At 46.4% G+C, this 20754-nt stretch overlaps 1 protein-coding gene across 2 annotated transcripts in view; it reads right to left on the bottom strand.

Annotated features, from left to right (window-relative positions):
* Positions 1 to 20754, bottom strand: part of ADAMTS19 (ADAM metallopeptidase with thrombospondin type 1 motif 19) — a 245169-nt gene that overhangs the window by 97440 nt on the left and 126975 nt on the right. For both annotated transcript variants that reach the window (XM_066603164.1, XM_066603165.1), the window contains exons 9-10: positions 20498 to 20638; positions 6235 to 6385 (exon numbers count right to left, since the gene is read on the bottom strand). In XM_066603164.1, the coding sequence (XP_066459261.1) occupies positions 6235 to 6385; positions 20498 to 20638 (292 nt within the window). The remainder of the gene's footprint in view (positions 1 to 6234; positions 6386 to 20497; positions 20639 to 20754) is intronic.

The following is a 20754-nucleotide window of genomic DNA, read 5'->3' as shown; positions in this document are numbered from 1 at the left end:
CAATCCCCCGCGCACCCCCGGCGCCCCCCGAATCTTTTCGTCCGAGTAGTCAGTTACTCGGAAAAAGCGGTCCTCGAGTGCAAAAACACCCGAACCGAGTACGTTTGCTTATCTCTATTAAAAACGCATCACACGTTTGTACTTTGCAATTTTTGTGCGATGCATTTTTAACATTAGAAAGTCCCATTGACATTTGCGTTCTCATTGGCTTGGCTATGTAGACTGCTTTGCAAAGCATCTTTGATAAAGTGGCAGCCCTTTTGCAGCAGTGTTCCAGGGAGCCCCTCATCAGGGCTCAAGCAGCCTCCAATGCTCCTGAAAAGACTGGTTGGGAAGCACTGCCATAGTTATTACACAGCAGTTGCACATTCTGACCACCAAAAAGCTTTTTCCTCCAAAAATCTTTTCATAAACACACATTTGTATTATAGCCAGAATGTGAATGTTTATGTCCGAGCAGCTGGGTGGGGAGAATGCAGCCAAACAGCTTGCTTGGGGTTGGCTTATCTGGGGGAAATAATAGCAATTGACCAAAACATTCAAGTCTCAGCCAATCATTATTTTCACTAAGATCAGATGGCTGATATATAGGTATGAAAACTGCCAAATTACTAGAATCAACATTAGTAAATGCATTACTCAGAAAAGTTATTGGACATCAACGTTTTCTACTGTGTCTAAATTACTAAATTTGTCAATCGCTATATAAGAAAAACATATTTTTTCCCATCACACTTGACTATAGAGAGACTGCAGTACAAAGGTTTACATAAAGAAGACAGGGCTTTAGGGTGCTTTCAGACGAGTGTGTGCCTGTGCGTACATAGAGGCGCACAAAACCATGCATGTTTTAGAATCATTGGCTCCCTATGTTGTGTTCACATGTCCGTGTTTTGCAGGCGTGCAAATGCACATACTCGCAAAACATAGAACATGCATACACCATAGGTCCGTGGTGCATGTCAGTATTCCCCAGCGGGAAGTCCCCTCGTCACTGAACAGTGTGACAGTACTGTCACAGTGTTCAGTGACAAGAGGATTCCCCGTCGAGAGTAAAGAATCCCCTGCAACAGCTGTGGCAGAGGATTGCAATGTTCTCCCATTGCTTTCAATGGAACTGGCACTTCTGCGGTCCCATCGAAAGCAATGGTCTGCCCGTAAGCCCTGCAGGGATTTTCAGGGAAGGACTTTAAATATAAGACATTTCCTAAAAATCATCCATAGAATGCGTTAAAAATAAAAAAAATATATATACTCACCTCTTCTTAGCTGCCGGGGCTAAGGCTCGTCCAGCAGTGTCTTCTTCCTGCACTGCTCTGAATCTCTTTTAGCAGGCAGGGATTTAAAATTCCTGCCTGCTGAAAGGGCTGTATCTGATTGGTTAAGCGCTCAGCCAATCACAGGCAGTGCTCAGCTATTCATTGAATGACAGCCGAACACTGCCTGTGATTGGTCACAGCGCTCAGCCATTCATTGAATTCAATGTACAGTAGCTGTAGAAAAAAAAACGTTAACTCAGCTAGAAGCTCTGTCCAGCTCTTCTCACCGTCCTCGGCAGTCTTCTTCTGCTTTCTGTTGCCTGGGGATTAAAAAATCCCCGCCTCCAAAAAGCGCTGCCTCTGATTGGCTGAGCGCTGTGACCAATCAGAAAAAGGTCGTTGCTTCAGTCAAAACGTTGCGTTCTGCCATTTTTATCCCTGGATGTCCCAATAAAGATGAGTATTTCTACTTTTAAATGACATTGTGGGATTTTCTCTTTGCTGTGCTGCTTCTGACTCATCTTTCCCCTGCCATAGCTGTCACAGCTGTGCCAACTGTGGCAGAGGAGCTCATCTTTTCCCCATGTTTTTAATAGGGCCTGCGCTGCTGCCGCCAGCCCCATTGACAACAATGTGAAGCCCCTGTATGTAACAGCATCCAGGAGTTTCACATCGTAGGAATCCCCTGCTGCAGCTGTCACAGCCGCAGTGGGTGATACCGATCCGCTCCCATTGCTTTCAAAGGGGTGGCAGTTTTTCATCCCCACTGCAGTCCCCTTATCACTGAACTGTGACAGTGCTGTGTATTATTCTAGAAATCAAACAATTGAATGCTCAAGTCCCCTTTAAACAACATTTTTTCTTTTATTTGACTCCCAGAAAATGCAATAAAAAGGGATCCAAAAGTCACGCGTACCTCAAACTAGTACCAATAAAAACTACAACTCTGCCCACAAAAAACAAGCCCTCACATAACTGTTACCAGAAAAACAAAAATGCTCAGCGTATTACCATAGAATGCGGTGATGCAGATTTAATGGTTTTCCTTTAAAAATGTATTTTTATTGTGCAAAAAGTAGTAAAATAATTTTTAAAATCTGCATGAACCTGGTATCACAGTAATCGTGCTGATCCACATAAAAAATGATCATGTTATTTTACCGAATGTAAAAACAAAACCCCCAAAACAATGGCCTTTTCTTCCATATCTACACCCCCCTCCCCCCCCAAAAAAATGTAATAAAAGTTATGCAGCATATTGTATCCCAGAGTGGTGCCATTAAAAAACACAACTTTTCCCAATTAAAACAAGTCCTCATTTCGCTATGTCAACGAGTTATGTCTCATGCAATGTGATGCTGAAAATCACTTGGCACAAAATATTCTTGCCTCTAAGGGGTTAAAGGGAATAGGTTTCTGATATGTATGACAATGAATTGAATAAAGAGTTCTCTACTGATAATATGAGGTTCTACTATTGAGTCAGTGTGGGAATTACCATATTTTTTGCTTTAAAGGACGCACTCCTCACCCCCCAAAGTGGGAAGGAGGGGTGAGTCAGTGCTTCCTATAATGCAAACGTGTCGAAATTCAGACCGTCCGACAGCTCCGTGAGAAGGATCGCATGCCCTTCTCATACAACTGCTGACTGGGATCGCATACATAGCAGGGGAGCCCGTACCAACAGCTGATTGGTGGAGGTGGGGGAGCAGCAGTTCCTTCTGGCACTCTGTACTAAGCTGTTCGTACGTGCGTCTCTTCTTCCCTGCTGTGTGATAAGGATCACAGGTCAGCTACATAGCAGCCACTTCTATGAACTGCTGACTAGTGAGCTGGAGAGAACTTCTGCTGCTCCCCCAGCAATCAGCCGTAGGTACGGACAGCTCTCCTCCACTCCTTAACGGACAGCTACTGGCTACACAGCAGGGGAAGGAGGAGGAGAGCCGCCTGTAGGTACAGCTGATTGGTGCCCAGTTGTACTGAAATGCATGCCTCACCATGATGAGACATGCCATGCAGATTTCCTGAAAAGTTGTGTGAAAACTAATGAAATCATCAGTCCATTGTCACTCAGCTCTTCTATGATCTTGAGTTATCAGAGTTATGCAAGCATTTATACCACATACATTGCTATAATTAGTACAAGTAATAAGACCACCATTATATTTACACTCAACAGTCCCTGGATCCTGAATGGCAGTTGACCTAGTGGTATATACTTCATTCTGAGGTGGTACTACTGCTCTTCATTCTTCCTGTAATACCTCCCTCCCTGCCTGGTATGGGGGAGTTCAGAATATTCTTTTCCTCCTCTAAAACCTAGGTGTGTCTTATAGAGTGAAAAATATGGTATATGTTTATTGTATTTCATTGGTATGCCGGCATTTGCTGTTTATTGGGGAAGTTGCTATATTGTGTAGTTTTAGCACAATATTTGATTGCTTAAAATGTTAAATTTGTCAGTAATAAAATCCTACTGAACAAAACAAGAGATTTAACAGGTAACTAATGCTAAGCACATTTTATGTTTTTAGTCATATGGTTTGTTACCACTATGAAAACTTCCCTAAAACAATGTGGAGGTTGCAGCAGTAATGTTGTCTGCATGTTGTATAACAGTGGTGTCTCTCCATATTCCAAGCCTCGCTCTCTACTTACTGATTATGCTGAGTTAGGAATCTGTGCCATCTAATCAGAAATGATACCCATCTGCGTACAATATAATTCCTGTCATTCAGCATCAATTACTCCAAAAATCCTGACAGACCGGCCCTTGTTTCTGGCCACATTTCAAGATAATCTGGAATCTCATAAAACCTAAAGCTGTGGAATGAGCAGCGATAACTAAAGTTAAGCTTCTACTGGCATTTCTTCTTTTTTTTTTTTTTATACATTTTTGGCTTTGTCCACATTGCAGTTTTTGTTTCCCTACTTTAATGGTTTTGTCTTTTTTTTTTTGCTAAAAAGTTGCTGTTTGTATAAGAAACAATCTATGTTTATATATATATATATATATATTTTTTTTTATATTCATTTTTTTGAAACATGTTGATACACGTTATTTGATACTTTTTTAAAGGAAAAAATCTTCAGCAACTCCATTCATTTCTGGAGGATACAAACTGATGTAAAAAGTATCAGCCTGTGTAAAAGGCTGTATCCATTTCTAAAGATCTGTTGGATCCATAGACAGATCCTTCTATGAGACTCTAATAAATGTCAATGTGTATCAAGTAGGCTGCATCTGTTTTGTCATGATTTTTTTTAGCACTGGCCAGTGATAATAGTATATTATATACTATCTGTATTGTATATTGGGCTGTCTTTCTATATTTAGAGTTTGTCCAGGTGTGGTACGATTTTTTAAAAAATGGATCTAAATCTGTTAGGCCCTTTTCACACGTGCGATATCGATATCACTGCTACTGCTTCCTCCGATTGACTACAGCGGTCAGGTGGTAGTCGTTTCTAAAGAAAGATCAGGAGGACCATGGAGATGCAGTGCTGGATCACCAGGGCATACAATAAGTAAGTACCATTATTCAGATTTGGATCCATATTTTTAAAAATTGTATCACACCTGGACAAGCCTTTTATAGGGGTTTGCCAGGACTATAATATGGATGACCTGTCATCAATATCACATTGGTGGGGGTCTACTGACTTGGACTCCTGCAAATTAGCTGTCTGAAGCGGCTGTCATGGTGGAGTAAGCACCTTGCTCCTTCCCTGCATATCAGGCATAATGTTGTACATTTCATAGTGGCTGTGCCGATATAGCAGCTTAATAACATTCACTTAGACGGGAATGAGCTGCTCTTAGGCCATGTGCCTGCTGACTGTAACATTACAGGACTGAGAAGAGACTGGAGCGCTTACCTGAGCATCTTTAATCAGCTGATTGGCATGGGTGCCATTCAGCAGACCCCCATCAATCTGATATTGATGACCCATCTTGAGGTCAGGTTTCGGGGCCACACCAACCATGACATTGTCCCAGTGTGACAGCCACATCATGGAAGCGAGTCGGCTTACTATCTCTCTGCTGCTTTTGGTCCTGATTGGTCAGCAGGGAATAATTTCCCTGGCCGGACAATTAGTCTATATTGTAGTGTATAAATTCCGTCCCTTCCTCTCAGAGGGTCCCGGTTATTTCTCGATTAGTGGAAATCTGTCCTAGTCCAAGTTTCTCTGGTATCATTTTGTAAGTTCCTGGTGTTTATTCTGTTACTGTGCAGTCACATCTGCTTCCTTTACTCACGTCATTTACATTGCCATTTTCATCTGTCCACTGTTTTCCCCATCTAGGGACACTTAAAGAAGCCCACAAGTTGTGGATGTGGCGCTTTTGCCAGGGTCATCCAGTAATAGTACATTAGACCATTTCCGTGGAAAGAAAGGAATAAGCCTCTTCTATACTCCGCCGCTAGTGTCCTATCTACTGAAGAAACAGTCATACAAAACCAATGGACTGTTGGACTTTCCCCATATACATACGGTACTACCATCAGCCAAACTGACTAAAATTAGCTGATTGAATCAACATTATTGCAAGGTTTACAAAAAGGTTTACAACTTCGTTTTATTGAGCTCTGAATAATTCAAAATATTACCATTTTAATGTTTGCATTTTTGTACCTGTAATATTCTATACATATCATACTAAGTGAAGTACAGGGTATTGCACTGGGATGAGAAATGGGGGTCTCCTCTTGGCCAGATGAGAAAAAGCAATGTAAACTATATGACTCTATTTGTTGATGTTTCTAACAGGATACTCTCCTAGTATTCTTATTTATCAGCTGTACTTTTAGTAATCCTCAAATGTTGGTCTCTTTTTGCTTAAAAATAAGGAACATGACATCAATACAATAAAAAGCTCATTTCAGAGCGGCTTTGTTATTCCTTGAGTAAATGATTAATGAGCATACGTTTAAGAGAACAATCTTTAGAGACATTTTATTATATACTGTACCTGCATTTCTTGACAAAAAGAAGCTGTAGGTCCAAACAAAATCTGACATTGTTCATCTGCTGTATACGTCATGCCTGGCAGTTTGGAGGGAATAATCACAGAGCTGATGCTTTGGGGATTTGTCTGCAGCAAACAGTTACTGGCTTTTGACCTGGCAGCATACACAGAGTTTTAAAATGTGGAACAAAAAGAGAAGTGCTTATGACTAAACTGCTATTAACATTAGAGATGAGCGAACGCGTTCGTCCGAGCTTGATATTCGTGCGAATATTAGGGTGTTCGGGATGTTCGTTATTCGTGACGAACACCATGCGGTGTTCTGGTTACTTTCACTTCCTTCCCTGAGACGTTAGCGCGCTTTTCTGGCCAATTGAAAGACAGGGAAGGCATTACAACTTCCCCCTGCAACGTTTAAGCCCTATACCACCCCCCTGCTGTGAGTGGCTGGCGAGATCAGGTGTTCGCCTAATATAAAAGTCGGCCCCTCCCGCGGTTCGCCTCAGATGCGGTGTGAGTTAGATGAGGGACAGTGCTGTTTATACCGGAGCTGCTGTAGGGAAAGAATTGGTAGTTAGTGTAGGCTTCAAGACCCCCCAAAGGTCCTTATTAGGGCCACTGATAGCTGTGTGTTGGCTGCTGTTAGCAGTGGGATTTTTTTTTTCTCAAAATCGCCTCTGCAGACCGTTGCACCTGGCATTAGGGACAGAAGTGCTGCATAGGCAGGGAGAGTGTTAGGAGTGAGTGTAGCCTTCAAGAACCTCAACGGTCCTTTCTAGGGCCATATTTATCCGTGTGCAGTACTGTCCAGGCTGCTGTTGGCTGTGCTGCATTTTTTTTGGGCTTCTCAAAATCGCCTCTGCAGAGCATTGCACCCTCCATTGATACTGCAGGGAAAGAATTGTATAGGCAGGGCCACAACACCGTTATTATTCATAGAATATACGCAGTGCTGCCTGTTGGTGGGAAAAAACTGAAAACAAATCTATTTGTCCAGCCTCTGTCCGTCCTTACGGGCGGTGGACACGTGTGAGCTGCGTGAAAAACATTGCTAAATCATACGCACCCAGCTACGCTTTACTGCTAGGTTCGCCATTTGCTTTCCTTAATTGGGAAAAAAAATACCTGCTCTCCAAGAGTTATAATAACTCTGCTACCCTCACGTTCTGTGACACATAAGCAGGGACACAGCACAGTTATTAAACTTCTCAGGTTCATTGAATATACGCAGTGCTGCCTGTTGGTGGGAAAAAACTGAAAAGAAATCTATTTGTCCAGCCTGTATCCGTCCTTACGCCTGTGGAGACGTGTGAGCTGCGTGAAAAACATTGCTAAATCATACGCAGCCAGCTACGCTTTACTGCTGGGTTCGCCATTTGCTTTCCTTAATTGGGAAAAAAAATACCTGCTCTCCAAGAGTTATAATAACTCTGCTACCCTCACGTTCTGTGACACATAAGCAGGGACACAGCACAGTTATTAAACTTCTCAGGTTCATAGAATATACGCAGTGCTGCCTGTTGGTGGGAAAAAACTGAAAACAAATCTATTTGTCCAGCCTCTGTCCGTCCTTACGGGCGGTGGACACGTGTGAGCTGTGTGAAAAACATTGCTAAATCATACGCAGCCAGCTACGCTTTACTGCTAGGTTCGCCATTTGCTTTCCTTAATTGGGAAAAAAAATACCTGCTCTCCAAGAGTTATAATAACTCTGCTACCCTCACGTTCTGTGACACATAAGCAGGGACACAGCGCAGTTATTAAACTTCGCAGGTTCATTGAATATACGCAGTGCTGCCTGTTGGTGGGAAAAAACTGAAAACAAATCTATTTGTCCAGCCTGTGTCCGTCCTTACGCCTGTGGAGACGTGTGAGCTGCGTGAAAAACATTGCTAAATCATACGCAGCCAGCTACGCTTTACTGCTAGGTTCGCCATTTGCTTTCCTTAATTGGGAAAAAAAATACCTGCTCTCCAAGAGTTATAATAACTCTGCTACCCTCACGTTCTGTGACACATAAGCAGGGACACAGCACAGTTATTAAACTTCTCAGGTTCATTGAATATACGCAGTGCTGCCTGTTGGTGGGAAAAAACTGAAAAGAAATCTATTTGTCCAGCCTGTATCCGTCCTTACGCCTGTGGAGACGTGTGAGCTGCGTGAAAAACATTGCTAAATCATACGCAGCCAGCTACGCTTTACTGCTGGGTTCGCCATTTGCTTTCCTTAATTGGGAAAAAAAATACCTGCTCTCCAAGAGTTATAATAACTCTGCTACCCTCACGTTCTGTGACACATAAGCAGGGACACAGCACAGTTATTAAACTTCTCAGGTTCATAGAATATACGCAGTGCTGCCTGTTGGTGGGAAAAAACTGAAAACAAATCTATTTGTCCAGCCTCTGTCCGTCCTTACGGGCGGTGGACACGTGTGAGCTGTGTGAAAAACATTGCTAAATCATACGCAGCCAGCTACGCTTTACTGCTGGCTTCGCCATTTGCTTTCCTTAATTGGGAAAAAAAATACCTGCTCTCCAAGAGTTATAATAACTCTGCTACCCTCACGTTCTGTGACACATAAGCAGGGACACAGCACAGTTATTAAACTTCTCAGGTTCATAGAATATACGCAGTGCTGCCTGTTGGTGGGAAAAAACTGAAAACAAATCTATTTGTCCAGCCTCTGTCCGTCCTTACGGGCGGTGGACACGTGTGAGCTGTGTGAAAAACATTGCTAAATCATACGCAGCCAGCTACGCTTTACTGCTGGCTTCGCCATTTGCTTTCCTTAATTGGGAAAAAAAATACCTGCTCTCCAAGAGTTATAATAACTCTGCTACCCTCACGTTCTGTGACACATAAGCAGGGACACAGCACAGTTATTAAACTTCTCAGGTTCATAGAATATACGCAGTGCTGCCTGTTGGTGGGAAAAAACTGAAAACAAATCTATTTGTCCAGCCTCTGTCCGTCCTTACGGGCGGTGGACACGTGTGAGCTGTGTGAAAAACATTGCTAAATCATACGCAGCCAGCTACGCTTTACTGCTGGCTTCGCCATTTGCTTTCCTTAATTGGGAAAAAAAATACCTGCTCTCCAAGAGTTATAATAACTCTGCTACCCTCACGTTCTGTGACACATAAGCAGGGACACAGCACAGTTATTAAACTTAGATAATTCATTCACTAGAGGCAGTGGGGCCTTTCGTTTTCCAAAAAGGGCAAAAATTATATTTGCCCTGCAGTCTTGCGCCAATTTATTTCCTGCCTGGGAAATCTAATCACTGGTAATACAGCATGCTGAGGGGTAGGGGTAAGCCTAGAGGACGTGGACGTGGCCGAGGACGCGGAGGGCCAAGTGAGGGTGTGGGCACAGGCCAAGCTCCTGATCCAGGTGTGTCGCAGCTGTCTGCTGCGCGATTAGGAGAGAGGCACGTTTCTGGCGTCCCCACATTCATCGCCCAATTAATGGGTCCACGTGGGAGACGGTTATTAGAAAATGAGCAGTGTGAGCAGGTCCTGTCCTGGATGGCAGAAAGTGCTTCGAGCAACCTATCGTCTACCCGCAGTTCTGCGCCGTCCACTGCTGCCAATCCGAATCCTCTGTCTGCTGCTCCTCCTTCCTCCCAGCCTCCTCACTCCACTACAATGACACCTGCTCAGGAGCGGGAACACTCCCAGGAACTGTTCTCGGGCCCCTGCTTAGATTGGGCAGCAGCGGTTCCTCTCCCACCAGAGGAGTTTATCGTCACTGATGCCCAACCATTCGAAAGTTCCCGGGGTCCGGGGGAAGAGGCTGGGGACTTCCGCCAACTGTCTCAACAACTTTCTGTGGGTGAGGAGGACGATGACGATCAGACACAGTTGTCTTGCAGTGAGGTAGTAGTAAGGGCAGTAAGTCCCAGGGAGCAGCGCACAGAGGATTCGGAGGAAGAGCAGCAGGACGATGAGGTGACTGACCCCACCTGGTGTGCAACGCTTACTCAGGAGGACAGGTCTTCAGAGGGGGAGTCAAGGGCATCAGCAGGGCAGGTTGCAAGAGGCAGTGCAGTGGCCAGGGGTAGAGGCAGGGCCAGACCGAATAATCCACCAAGTGTTTCCCAAAGCGCCCCCTCGCGCCATGCCACCCTGCGGAGGCCGAGGTGCTCTAAGGTCTGGCAGTTTTTCACAGAGACGCCTGACGACCGACGAACAGTGGTGTGCAACCTTTGTCGCGCAAAGCTCAGCCGGGGAGCCAACACCAACAGCCTCACCACCACCACCATGCGCAGACATATGATGGCCAAGCACCCCGCAAGGTGGGACAAAGGCCGTTCACCGCCTCCGGTTTGCACCCCTGCCTCTCCCCCTGTGCCCCAACCTGCCACTGAGATGCAACCCCCCTCTCAGGACACAGGCACTACCGCCTCATGGCCTGCACCCACACCCTCATCTCCGCTGTCCTCGGCCCCATCCAGCAGTGTAGTTCAGCGCACCGTTCAGCCGTCGCTTGCGCAAGTGTTCGAGCGCAAGCGCAAGTACGCCGCCACGCACCCGCACGCTCAAACGTTAACCGTCCGCATCGCAAAATTCATCAGCCTTGAGATGCTGCCGTATAGGGTTGTGGAAACGGAGTCCTTCAAAAGTATCATGGAGGCGGCGGCCCCGCGCTACTCAGTTCCCAGTCGCCACTACTTTTCCCGATGTGCCGTCCCAGCCCTGCACGACCACGTCTCCCGCAACATTGTGCGCGCCCTCACCAACGCGGTTACTGCCACGGTCCACTTAACTACGGACACGTGGACAAGCACAGGCGGGCAGGGCCACTACATCTCCCTGACGGCACATTGGGTGAATTTAGTGGAGGCTGGGACAGAGTCAGAGCCTGGGACCGCTCACGTCCTACCCACCCCCAGAATTGCGGGCCCCAGCTCGGTGGTGGTATCTGCGGAGGTGTATGCTTCCTCCACTAAAGCACCCTCCTCCTCCTCCTCCTCCTCCTCTGTCTCACAATCAAGATGTGTTAGCAGCAGCATGTCGCCAGCAGTCGGTGTCGCGCGGTGTGGCAGCACAGCGGTGGGCAAGCGTCAGCAGGCCGTGCTGAAACTACTCAGCTTAGGCGATAAGAGGCACACGGCCCACGAACTGCTGCAGGGTCTGACACAGCAGACCGACCGCTGGCTTGCGCCGCTGAGCCTCCAACCGGGCATGGTCGTGTGTGACAACGGCCGTAACCTGGTGGCGGCTCTGCAGCTCGGCAGCCTCACGCACGTGCCATGCCTGGCCCACGTCTTTAATTTGGTGGTTCAGCGGTTTCTGAAAAGCTACCCACGCTTGTCAGACCTGCTCGTAAAGGCGCGCCGGCTCTGCGCACATTTCCGCAAGTCCCACACGGACGCTGCCACCCTGCGCACCCTGCAACATCACTTTAAGCTGCCAGTGCACCGACTGCTGTGCGACGTGCCCACACGGTGGAACTCTACGCTCCACATGTTGGCCAGGCTCTATGAACAGCGTAGAGCTATAGTCGAATACCAACTCCAACATGGGCGGCGCAGTGGGAGTCAGCCTCCTCAATTCCTTTCAGAAGAGTGGGCCTGGTTGGCAGACATCTGCCATGTCCTTGGTAATTTTGAGGAGTCTACCCAGGTGGTGAGCGGCGATGCTACAATCATTAGCGTCACCATTCCTCTGCTATGCATCTTGAGAAATTCCCTGCAAACCATAAAGGCAGCTGCTTTGCGCTCGGAAACGGGGGCGGGGGAAGACAGTATGCCGCTGGATAGTCAGGGCACCCTCCTGTCTATTTCTCAGCGCGTACAGGAGGAGGAGGAGGAGCATGAGGAGGATGAGGAGGAGGGGGAAGAGACAGCTTGGCCCGCTGCTGACGGTACACCGGCTGATTGCCTGTCATCCTTTCAGCGTGTATGGCCTGAGGAGGAGGAGGAGGAGGAGGATCCTGAAAGTGATCTTCCTAGTGAAGACAGCCATGTGTTGCGTACAGGTACCCTGGCACACATGGCTGACTTCATGTTAGGATGCCTTTCTCGTGACCCTCGCGTTGCACGCATTCTGGCCACTACGGATTACTGGGTGTACACACTGCTCGATCCACGGTATAAGGAGAACCTGCCCACTCTGATTCCCGAAGAGGAAAGGGGTTCGAGAGTGTTGCTATACCACAGGACCCTTGCGGACAAGCTGATGGTAAAATTCCCAGCCGACAGCGCTAGTGGCAGAAGGCGCAGTTCCGAGGGCCATGTTGCAGGGGATGTGCGTAGATCGAGCAGCATGTACATCCCAGGCAGTGCAACAGTCTTTAAGGGCCTGGCCAGCTTTATGGCTCCCCACCAAGACTGTGTCACCGCTCCCCAGTCACGGCTGAGTCGGCGGGAGCACTGCAAAAGGATGGTGAGGGAGTACGTAGCGGATCGCACGACCATCCTTGGTGACGCCTCTGCCCCCTACAACTACTGGGTGTCGAAGCTGGACACGTGGCCTGAACTAGCCCTGTATGCCCTTGAGGTGCTTGCTTGTCCTGCGGCTAGCGTGTTGTCGGAGAGGGTGTTTAGTGCGGCTGGGGGAATCATCACCGATAAGCGTAGCCGCTTGTCAACCGACAGTGCCGACAGGCTAACACTCATCAAGATGAACAAAGGCTGGATTTCGCCAGACTTCTGTTCTCCACCAGCGGACAGCAGCGATACGTAAGCAATACGTAGGCTGCACCCGCGGATGGAAGCTACGTTCTCTCTCACCATCCAAAACGGGGACATTTCTGCTTCATCAATCTGTGTCTAATATTCCTCCTCCTCCTCCTCCTGCTCCTCCTCCTGAAACCTCACGTAATCACGCTGAACGGGCAATTTTTCTTAGGGCCACAAGGCTCACTCAAATAATTTTTCAGAACAATTTTTATAAGTTTCAATGCGCTTAAAAGCATTGGAACTTTAACTTGAACCAATTTTTCGTTACACTGGGCTGCCTCCAGGCCTAGTTACCACTTAAGCCACATTAACCAAAGCGATTAATGGGTTTCACCTGCCCTCTTGGCTGGCCATGGCCAATTTTTGGGATGTACATTAGTACTGTTGATACAGCAATTTTTGTGGGCCCTCGCCTACAGTGTAATCAAATTAATTTTTAGCCCACCTGCATTACAGCTGACGTTACCTCAGCTGTGTTGGGCAATGCAATGGGATATTTCTATGTACCGCCGGTGGCTTCCTGGCACCCACCCAGGCAGTGGGTCCACAGGGAGTTAAACCTACATGTGTCCACTTGTAAAGAACCCCAGTCTGACTGGGGCATGCAGTGTGGGCCGAAGCCCACCTGTATTACGCACGACATTACTACCTCAGCTGTGTTGGGCAATGCAATGGGATATTTTTGTGTACCGCCGGTGGGTTCCAGGGAGCCACCCATGCTGTAGGTGCACACTGAGTTTTTAATACATCTGTACACTTCTAAAGAACCCGTCTGACTGGGGCATGCAGTGTGGGCCGAAGCCCACCTGTATTACGCACGACATTACTACCTCAGCTGTGTTGGGCAATGCAATGGGATATTTCTATGTACCGCCGGTGGCTTCCTGGCACCCACCCAGCAGTGGGTCCACAGGGAGTTAAACCTACATGTGTCCACTTGTAAAGAACCCCAGTCTGACTGGGGCATGCAGTGTGGGCCGAAGCCCACCTGTATTACGCACGACATTACTACCTCAGCTGTGTTGGGCAATGCAATGGGATATTTTTGTGTACCGCCGGTGGGTTCCAGGGAGCCACCCATGCTGTAGGTGCACACTGAGTTTTTAATACATCTGTACACTTCTAAAGAACCCGTCTGACTGGGGCATGCAGTGTGGGCCGAAGCCCACCTGTATTACGCACGACATTACTACCTCAGCTGTGTTGGGCAATGCAATGGGATATTTCTATGTACCGCCGGTGGCTTCCTGGCACCCACCCAGGCAGTGGGTCCACAGGGAGTTAAACCTACATGTGTCCACTTGTAAAGAACCCCAGTCTGACTGGGGCATGCAGTGTGGGCCGAAACCCACCTGCATTAACCCTTTCCAGTCCACTGTGTGACCTGTGAAGACATTAGGGTTTAAGGCTGTACAGCTCCGTTGTTGGTAGACGTCCGTCGGGGTTCTCTTACTGTATATTGCCAGCCTCTCTGCTGTCGGAGCCTATCCTACGTGTCAGCTCATGCAGTACTGGCTTTAGCCAGCATATAGCGCCGTTGTATAACAGCAGAAAAAGAGTAAGCCCCCTAGGAAAACCATATACAAATTGGATTGGAAAGGGTTAAGCACAACATTACTACCTCAGCTGTGTTGGGCAATGCAATGGGATATTTCTATGTACCGCCGGTGGCTTCCTGGCACCCACCCATGCTGTAGGTGCACACGGAGTTTTTACTACATCTGTACACTTATAAAGAACCCCAGTCAGACTGGGGCATGCAGTGTGGGCCGAAGCCCACCTGCATTAAGCACGACATTACTACCTCAGCTGTGTTGGGCAATGCAATGGGATATTTCTGTGTACCGCCGGTGGGTTCCAGGGAGCCACCCATGCTGTGGGTCGACAGGGACTTCACAATAGGGAGTTGTACCTGCCTGTGTCTATGAATTAAAAAGCCCGGTCTGACTGGGGCATGCAGACACCTTGACAGAATGAATAGTGTGTGGCACATAGGTTCCCCATTGCTATGCCCACGTGTGCAGCTCCTGATGGCGGTGGCACAGGATTCTATTTATCATTGCTTCTGTACAGCATTGTGGGCTATCGCTCCGCCACTTTTAAAGAGGGTCGCTGCCTAGCCGTGCCAACCTCTGCAGTGTGTGCCTGCGGTCCCTCGTCATGGCAGACGCAATTCTAAATAGACATGAGCGTGGTGTGGCATGAGGGCAGCTGAAGGCTGCGCAGGGACACTTTGGTGTGCGCTGTGGGGGGGAGGGGGGCCGTTTGGGCAGCATGTAACCCAGGAGAAGTGTCAGTGGAGTGTCATGCAGGCAGTGATTGTGCTTTGTTGGAGGTAGTGTGGTGCTTAGCAAAGGTATGCCATGCTAATGAGGGCTTTTCAGAAGTAAAAGTTGTTGGGAGGGGGGGGGGGGCCCACTCTTGCCGGTATTGTGGCTTAATAGTGGGACCTGGGAACTTGAGATGCAGCCCAACATGTAGCCCCTCGCCTGCCCTATCCGTCACTGTGTCATTCCCATCACTTTCCTGAATTGCCCAGATTTTCACACATGAAAACCTTAGCGAGCATCGGCGAAATACAAAAATGTTCTGGTCGCCCATTGACTTCAATGGGGTTCGTTGTTAGAAACGAACCCTCGAGCATCACGGGAAGTTCGTTACGAATAACGAACACCCGAACATTTTGGTGTTCGCTCATCTCTAATTAACATGCATTTTACAGTAAAAGTAAGAAAAGATAACACGCCATTACAATTTTATTCAGGCTTTACGCTTGAGACCATGGCACTGTTTACTCTCCACTGTCTGTTGAAGTGTACAGATCCAAAACATTCAGTAACCTCATTGATTAGAGCTCTACACGATTCTTCGAAAGATTCATGAGTCTCCAGATATGGGATAACTGTTGCAAACTTCTAGTGCTTGTGCCAGGTCCTCAAGGTTAATGTTAGTCCGTGTAAACGATTGATGGTGTCAGAAAGTCAAGTTAATGTGATGATGTCCCTCCAGAAGAAAAATGAACTTCTACGAATTGCAAACTTTTTGTCAGTAGAAAAATACTACACATCTATCTATCTATCTAGCTATCTATCTCATATCTATCTATCTATCTATCTATCTATCTATCTATCTCCTATCTATCTATCTATCTATCTATCTATCTATCTATCTAGCTATCTATCTCATATCTATCTCATATCTATCTCATATCTATCTCATATCTATCTCATCTATCTATCTCATATCTATCTATCTCATATCTATCTATCTATCTATCTATCTCTATCTATCTCATATATATATATATCTATAATATCTATTCTATCTATCTATTCTATCTATCTATCTAATATTAATCTATCTAATATCTATTCAATCTACGTAATATCTTTCTAATATCTATCATATCTAGTATCTATCTAATGTCTATTTATCTAATATCTATTCTATCTATCTAGCTATCTATTTATCTAATATCTATCTATTTAACGTATCCATCTGTCTAATCAATCTCCGTTCCCTCCACACATGGTACATATGATATTAATCATTAAAGCCCACAGATGTTAATAGAGCTTTCTAAGAAATGACTTGTGAACCAGACATGAAAATTCCTGGATCTTTGCTAAATTTAAGAGACAAGCAGCAGTGTTTAGACTTTATCCATAAAGTTCATTCTAGAGCAACTATGAGACAAGTTGGCAGTAATACCGATGCCTGCACATGACTGGCCATGTAATGTAGAGGAGTTCATGTCAACAATTGCTGTAAATGAGTGGTTTTAGTTTAATTACAGAAGTGATGCATTTAATATTTTTTAAAAGCTTCTATTTTTTATTTTTTTAAATAACCTGGAGGGCACCCATACTGGAGACACACACTTCCTTCTTGTGTTGTCTGTATACGACTGTATGTGAGGCTTGTAGGAACTAAAAAGACTGAGAGTGAGAACAGAAATAATGCATTCCTCCACAGAAGGAATCCAGCTCCGTTTCCAGAGGGGAGTTTCATACAAAGCTTTGTGTATAATAAAAATGAGATGACTCTCTCTCTAAGGCCGGGCTCACACGGGTGAACCGGATTCCGCATGCAGGAGTCCTGCAGTGAATTTTGGCGGTGAGCCCGGCCGGCGATCCTACATACCTAATTTTCTTGCATTGTGGATGACCGCAGCGGCTTGCCGTCGGTCAAGCGCAGTACAGGTTTTTTTTTTCAATATTTGTATTTCCCGTGCCGTCACTTAGCGATGATGCAGGTAACTGCAGACTATAAGCAATATTGGGCTGCAGGTGGGCTGGCCTCCATTGATTTCAATCGAGGCCGTCTGTGCGGAGTCTGTGGCAAAGCAGAGCATGCTGCAATTTTTCCTCCACTCGCTGAATACGCAATTTGTATGCGAAAAAGCAAAAGTACATGCTTTTCAGTGGCTGCATTTTGCCACGGAGACTCTGATGACAAGTTCCACAATTGGGATCCGCCCGTGTGAGCCCAGCCTAAGGCTTTTTATATGTGCAGCACCCAGGAATTAAAGGGGTTTCCAGGCAGTTCCTATTGATGTCTTATCCTCAGGGTAGGCCATCAATAGTCGATTGACAGGTGTCCTCCACCTGGGATCCCTATCAGTGCAGCGGAGCTGGATGCCCATATGGGAGATAGAGCCAGAAGTATACTAGAAGGTTTTACTCCCACTGAAATTAATGGGAGCAACATTTTCTAATACACTTCCAGCTCCAACCCCAATGCAGATATCCAGCACTACACGGACAGTGGCCTGGAGGATAGGACGATAGGCAGGGATGCCAAGCAGCGAACCCCCGCCAATCAACTCTTGATGGCCTATCCTGAGGATGAAAGGAAAACCCCTTTAATGGGACTGAAAATAAATTTTTTATACATATGCAGTGGTGCTGTTATTGTTTTTGTCAATGATCATGACCAACTGCGTCCTCTACCTCCTCCTCAAGACAGATGTGGCTAGCGCCGTGTCCTCTGTGTTGTCTGTGGCAAACGCTCGCTCTCCTGTGAGTTTCCTAGTGTGCTTCTTAAAGGGCCAACATGTGCCCTCAGCTTTCCACTCCTCAACCAATCCTGATAGATCCTGAGATATTTAAGGCTATTCTACCCATCAGCTGGTATCTGAGAAATCAGTCTCCATGGTAGCTGCAAGGTTTTTTTTTTCTTTCTTATCTCCTGTAGTTTTAACACTGCCTGAACCACACAGCATTCCTGACCTCTATAATCCTGACCTCAGCTTGCTATTTGACTACGCTCTCCTTGCCTGCTGCCCACCCTGACCCTTGGCCTGATCTACATTGTGAAAGTATTCTGCCTACCCTGACGTCAGCTCTCTTCTAGGACTATGTCTTTGTTTGTACCGTCTGGTACAGTATTACAGAAAACCTGACCAAGTGCATCAGCTGCCTCTTAACTACGACTATTTCTAGACTAAGGCCTCCTTCCCACGAACGGATTTCCGCCGCGTAATTCGCGGCGAAAATCCGCTGCGTTGCCCGCAGCTATTAGGTTCTATTGAACCTAATAGCACAATGCTCACGATGCGTAATTCCACCGCGGAATTACGCACCGCGATTTCTCCCGTCCTCACCCGCAGCATGCTCTATTTTCTGCGGGTGAGGACGGGCTGTACGCACTGACGGCTTCCATTGCAGTCAATGGAAGCCGTCCATTCACGCTATCTCCCGCTGTAACCAGCGGGAGATAGCGTGAAAAAACGCTTTCCCGCCCACCGCCGAGCGTCATATGACGCCAAATGACGCGGTCCGGCCGCGTCACGTGACACGGCCGGCCGTGCACGTGACACGGCTGGTGACGCGAGGGCGGTGGGCGGTGACGGGCGGTGACGCGCGGCGGTGGGCGGGGAAGCGATTTCACGCTATCTCCCGCAGGTAAGTATAGGGGCTCTGGGGGGCGCCGTGACGGGCTTCACAGCGGAATATTACGCTGCGGAGCCCGTCACGCTCGTGGGAAGGAGGCCTAAGTCTGGGGATCCCAGCAGTGAAGACCAGATCTCGATTGGTAGGGTGAAAACTGAGGGAACTCCAGGGGCTGTCTCTGGATTTAGCCCCAAATCAAATCAGTTCTATATATCTTTCAACTATATTTTTGTTAAGGACTCTGAAGGACTCCCAGAAAATAAATTACAATGGAAAGCTGTAAGGCCATCTTCACACACAGTGGAAATGCTGCGGAATTTCCGCTGCCGGAATAGCTGTGAAAATTCAGTGGAATTTACAGTGCAAGCAATATGGAGGAGATATTTTTAATAGCTACACATGGTAAGGGAATCTTCAGCAATGAATGCACAGTGTTTTTGAAAAATGCAACATGCCTATTTATGCTGCAGGTTATCTTGTGGCATTCAAAACCTTAAAGGGGTTCTGTCATTAAAAAAAAAGAAAAAAAAACAATGCTTACCTATTTCTCCCCTGTCAGTCTGCATTTTCTTCTCACTGATCTTCTCCTGGCTCCTGCAGTCCACCTGGGTCAAGTCACCTCCAGCTGGCCGATTCTTCGTCATCCAGTGACAACATGTCCAATAGCTGCAGTCTTCTTCCTGCAGGTCAATGTACTCTGTGTCACTAGTGACATAGTGTTTACTGCCTAGCGGGAAGCACCGGATGCTATGTTGGGCTAATGCCGAGATCGCATGCGCGCAATCTCGTTGCAAGAGTTCCTATATTAGCGCCGTGAGACAGAGCACATGCGCAGTCTCAGCAATAGCCCGGCATAGCATCCAGCGCTTCCTGCTAGACACTGACCTGCTGGAAGAAGAACGCCGCAACATAACAGAAGAAGAGAATCCCGGGGGCTTGCGGCAAAGTGACTCGGGGGCACTGCAGGAGCCAGCAGAAGATCAGTGAGTAGAAGGTGCAGTAAGTAGACGGCCTGGGGAGGAATAGGTATTGATTTTTTTTTTTTTCAATGACTAAATCCCTTTAAATGCAAGGGTTAAATCCAGCAGCAGATCCACTACAAAAACTGACACCAAATTTTAACACTGCTGTTTTCTACCATATTTCTGCGAATTTTCCGTGGCAGATAGCAACAGAAGATATAACCCACATAAAGCTAAACCAAAAGATACCCTTTAAAATACTGCATCAACTTTCAGTAAGTCGGACTCTTAACCTTCTTATTCAAATGTCACATGAATGATAAAAATAGAATATTGCAATATGCTTTTTTTTTGCTGCTCATGAAGTACTTTTTAGTATAATATGTAACTAACAGCTGGAATTAAGCAAATATTTTAGGAAGTAAATTGTCATGTGGCGAATCGTTAATTTGCCATCTACTTTGGACTGTATGATATAAGGCAATCTAATAATGCATGAAGGACATATCAGGTGAAAGTGATACAATTTATAAAGCTACATTTCGCATGCACTGTGGGCATCACTAAGTAGATCTAATCAATTCCCAGTGTTTTTATGACACAGTCAGTTACATTGCTCATTACTCTACCTCTATAATAACATTATTCAGTCAGTGGACAGCCTTTGGACCACAGAATACTGCACAATGCTTCATAATGTGTTAGCCATAAATCATAGTAATTACCTAAGGAATTTTTCAAGGTCTTCTCGGCTACATCTGGACCATGAAACATCGCCAAGATTCTGCCCCTTGATCCATTCTCCTGACATAATATGCAGACCATCTGCGCAGGATGGGTGGTCATTGTCATGGTTTATACCCATGCTGATTATATAACATGTAAGGAAAAAGAAAGCAAACTCAAAAATTAAAAATAAATATCTCAAAGCAAAACCAGAACTTTCTTCTATACGGTTATTAGACATGAAAAGGAAACTTTT

This window comes from Eleutherodactylus coqui, chromosome 5 (genome assembly GCF_035609145.1).
Source record: "Eleutherodactylus coqui strain aEleCoq1 chromosome 5, aEleCoq1.hap1, whole genome shotgun sequence".
Lineage (NCBI taxonomy): Eukaryota > Metazoa > Chordata > Amphibia > Anura > Eleutherodactylidae > Eleutherodactylus > Eleutherodactylus coqui.
This window is presented reverse-complemented; position numbering and strand designations above follow the sequence as displayed.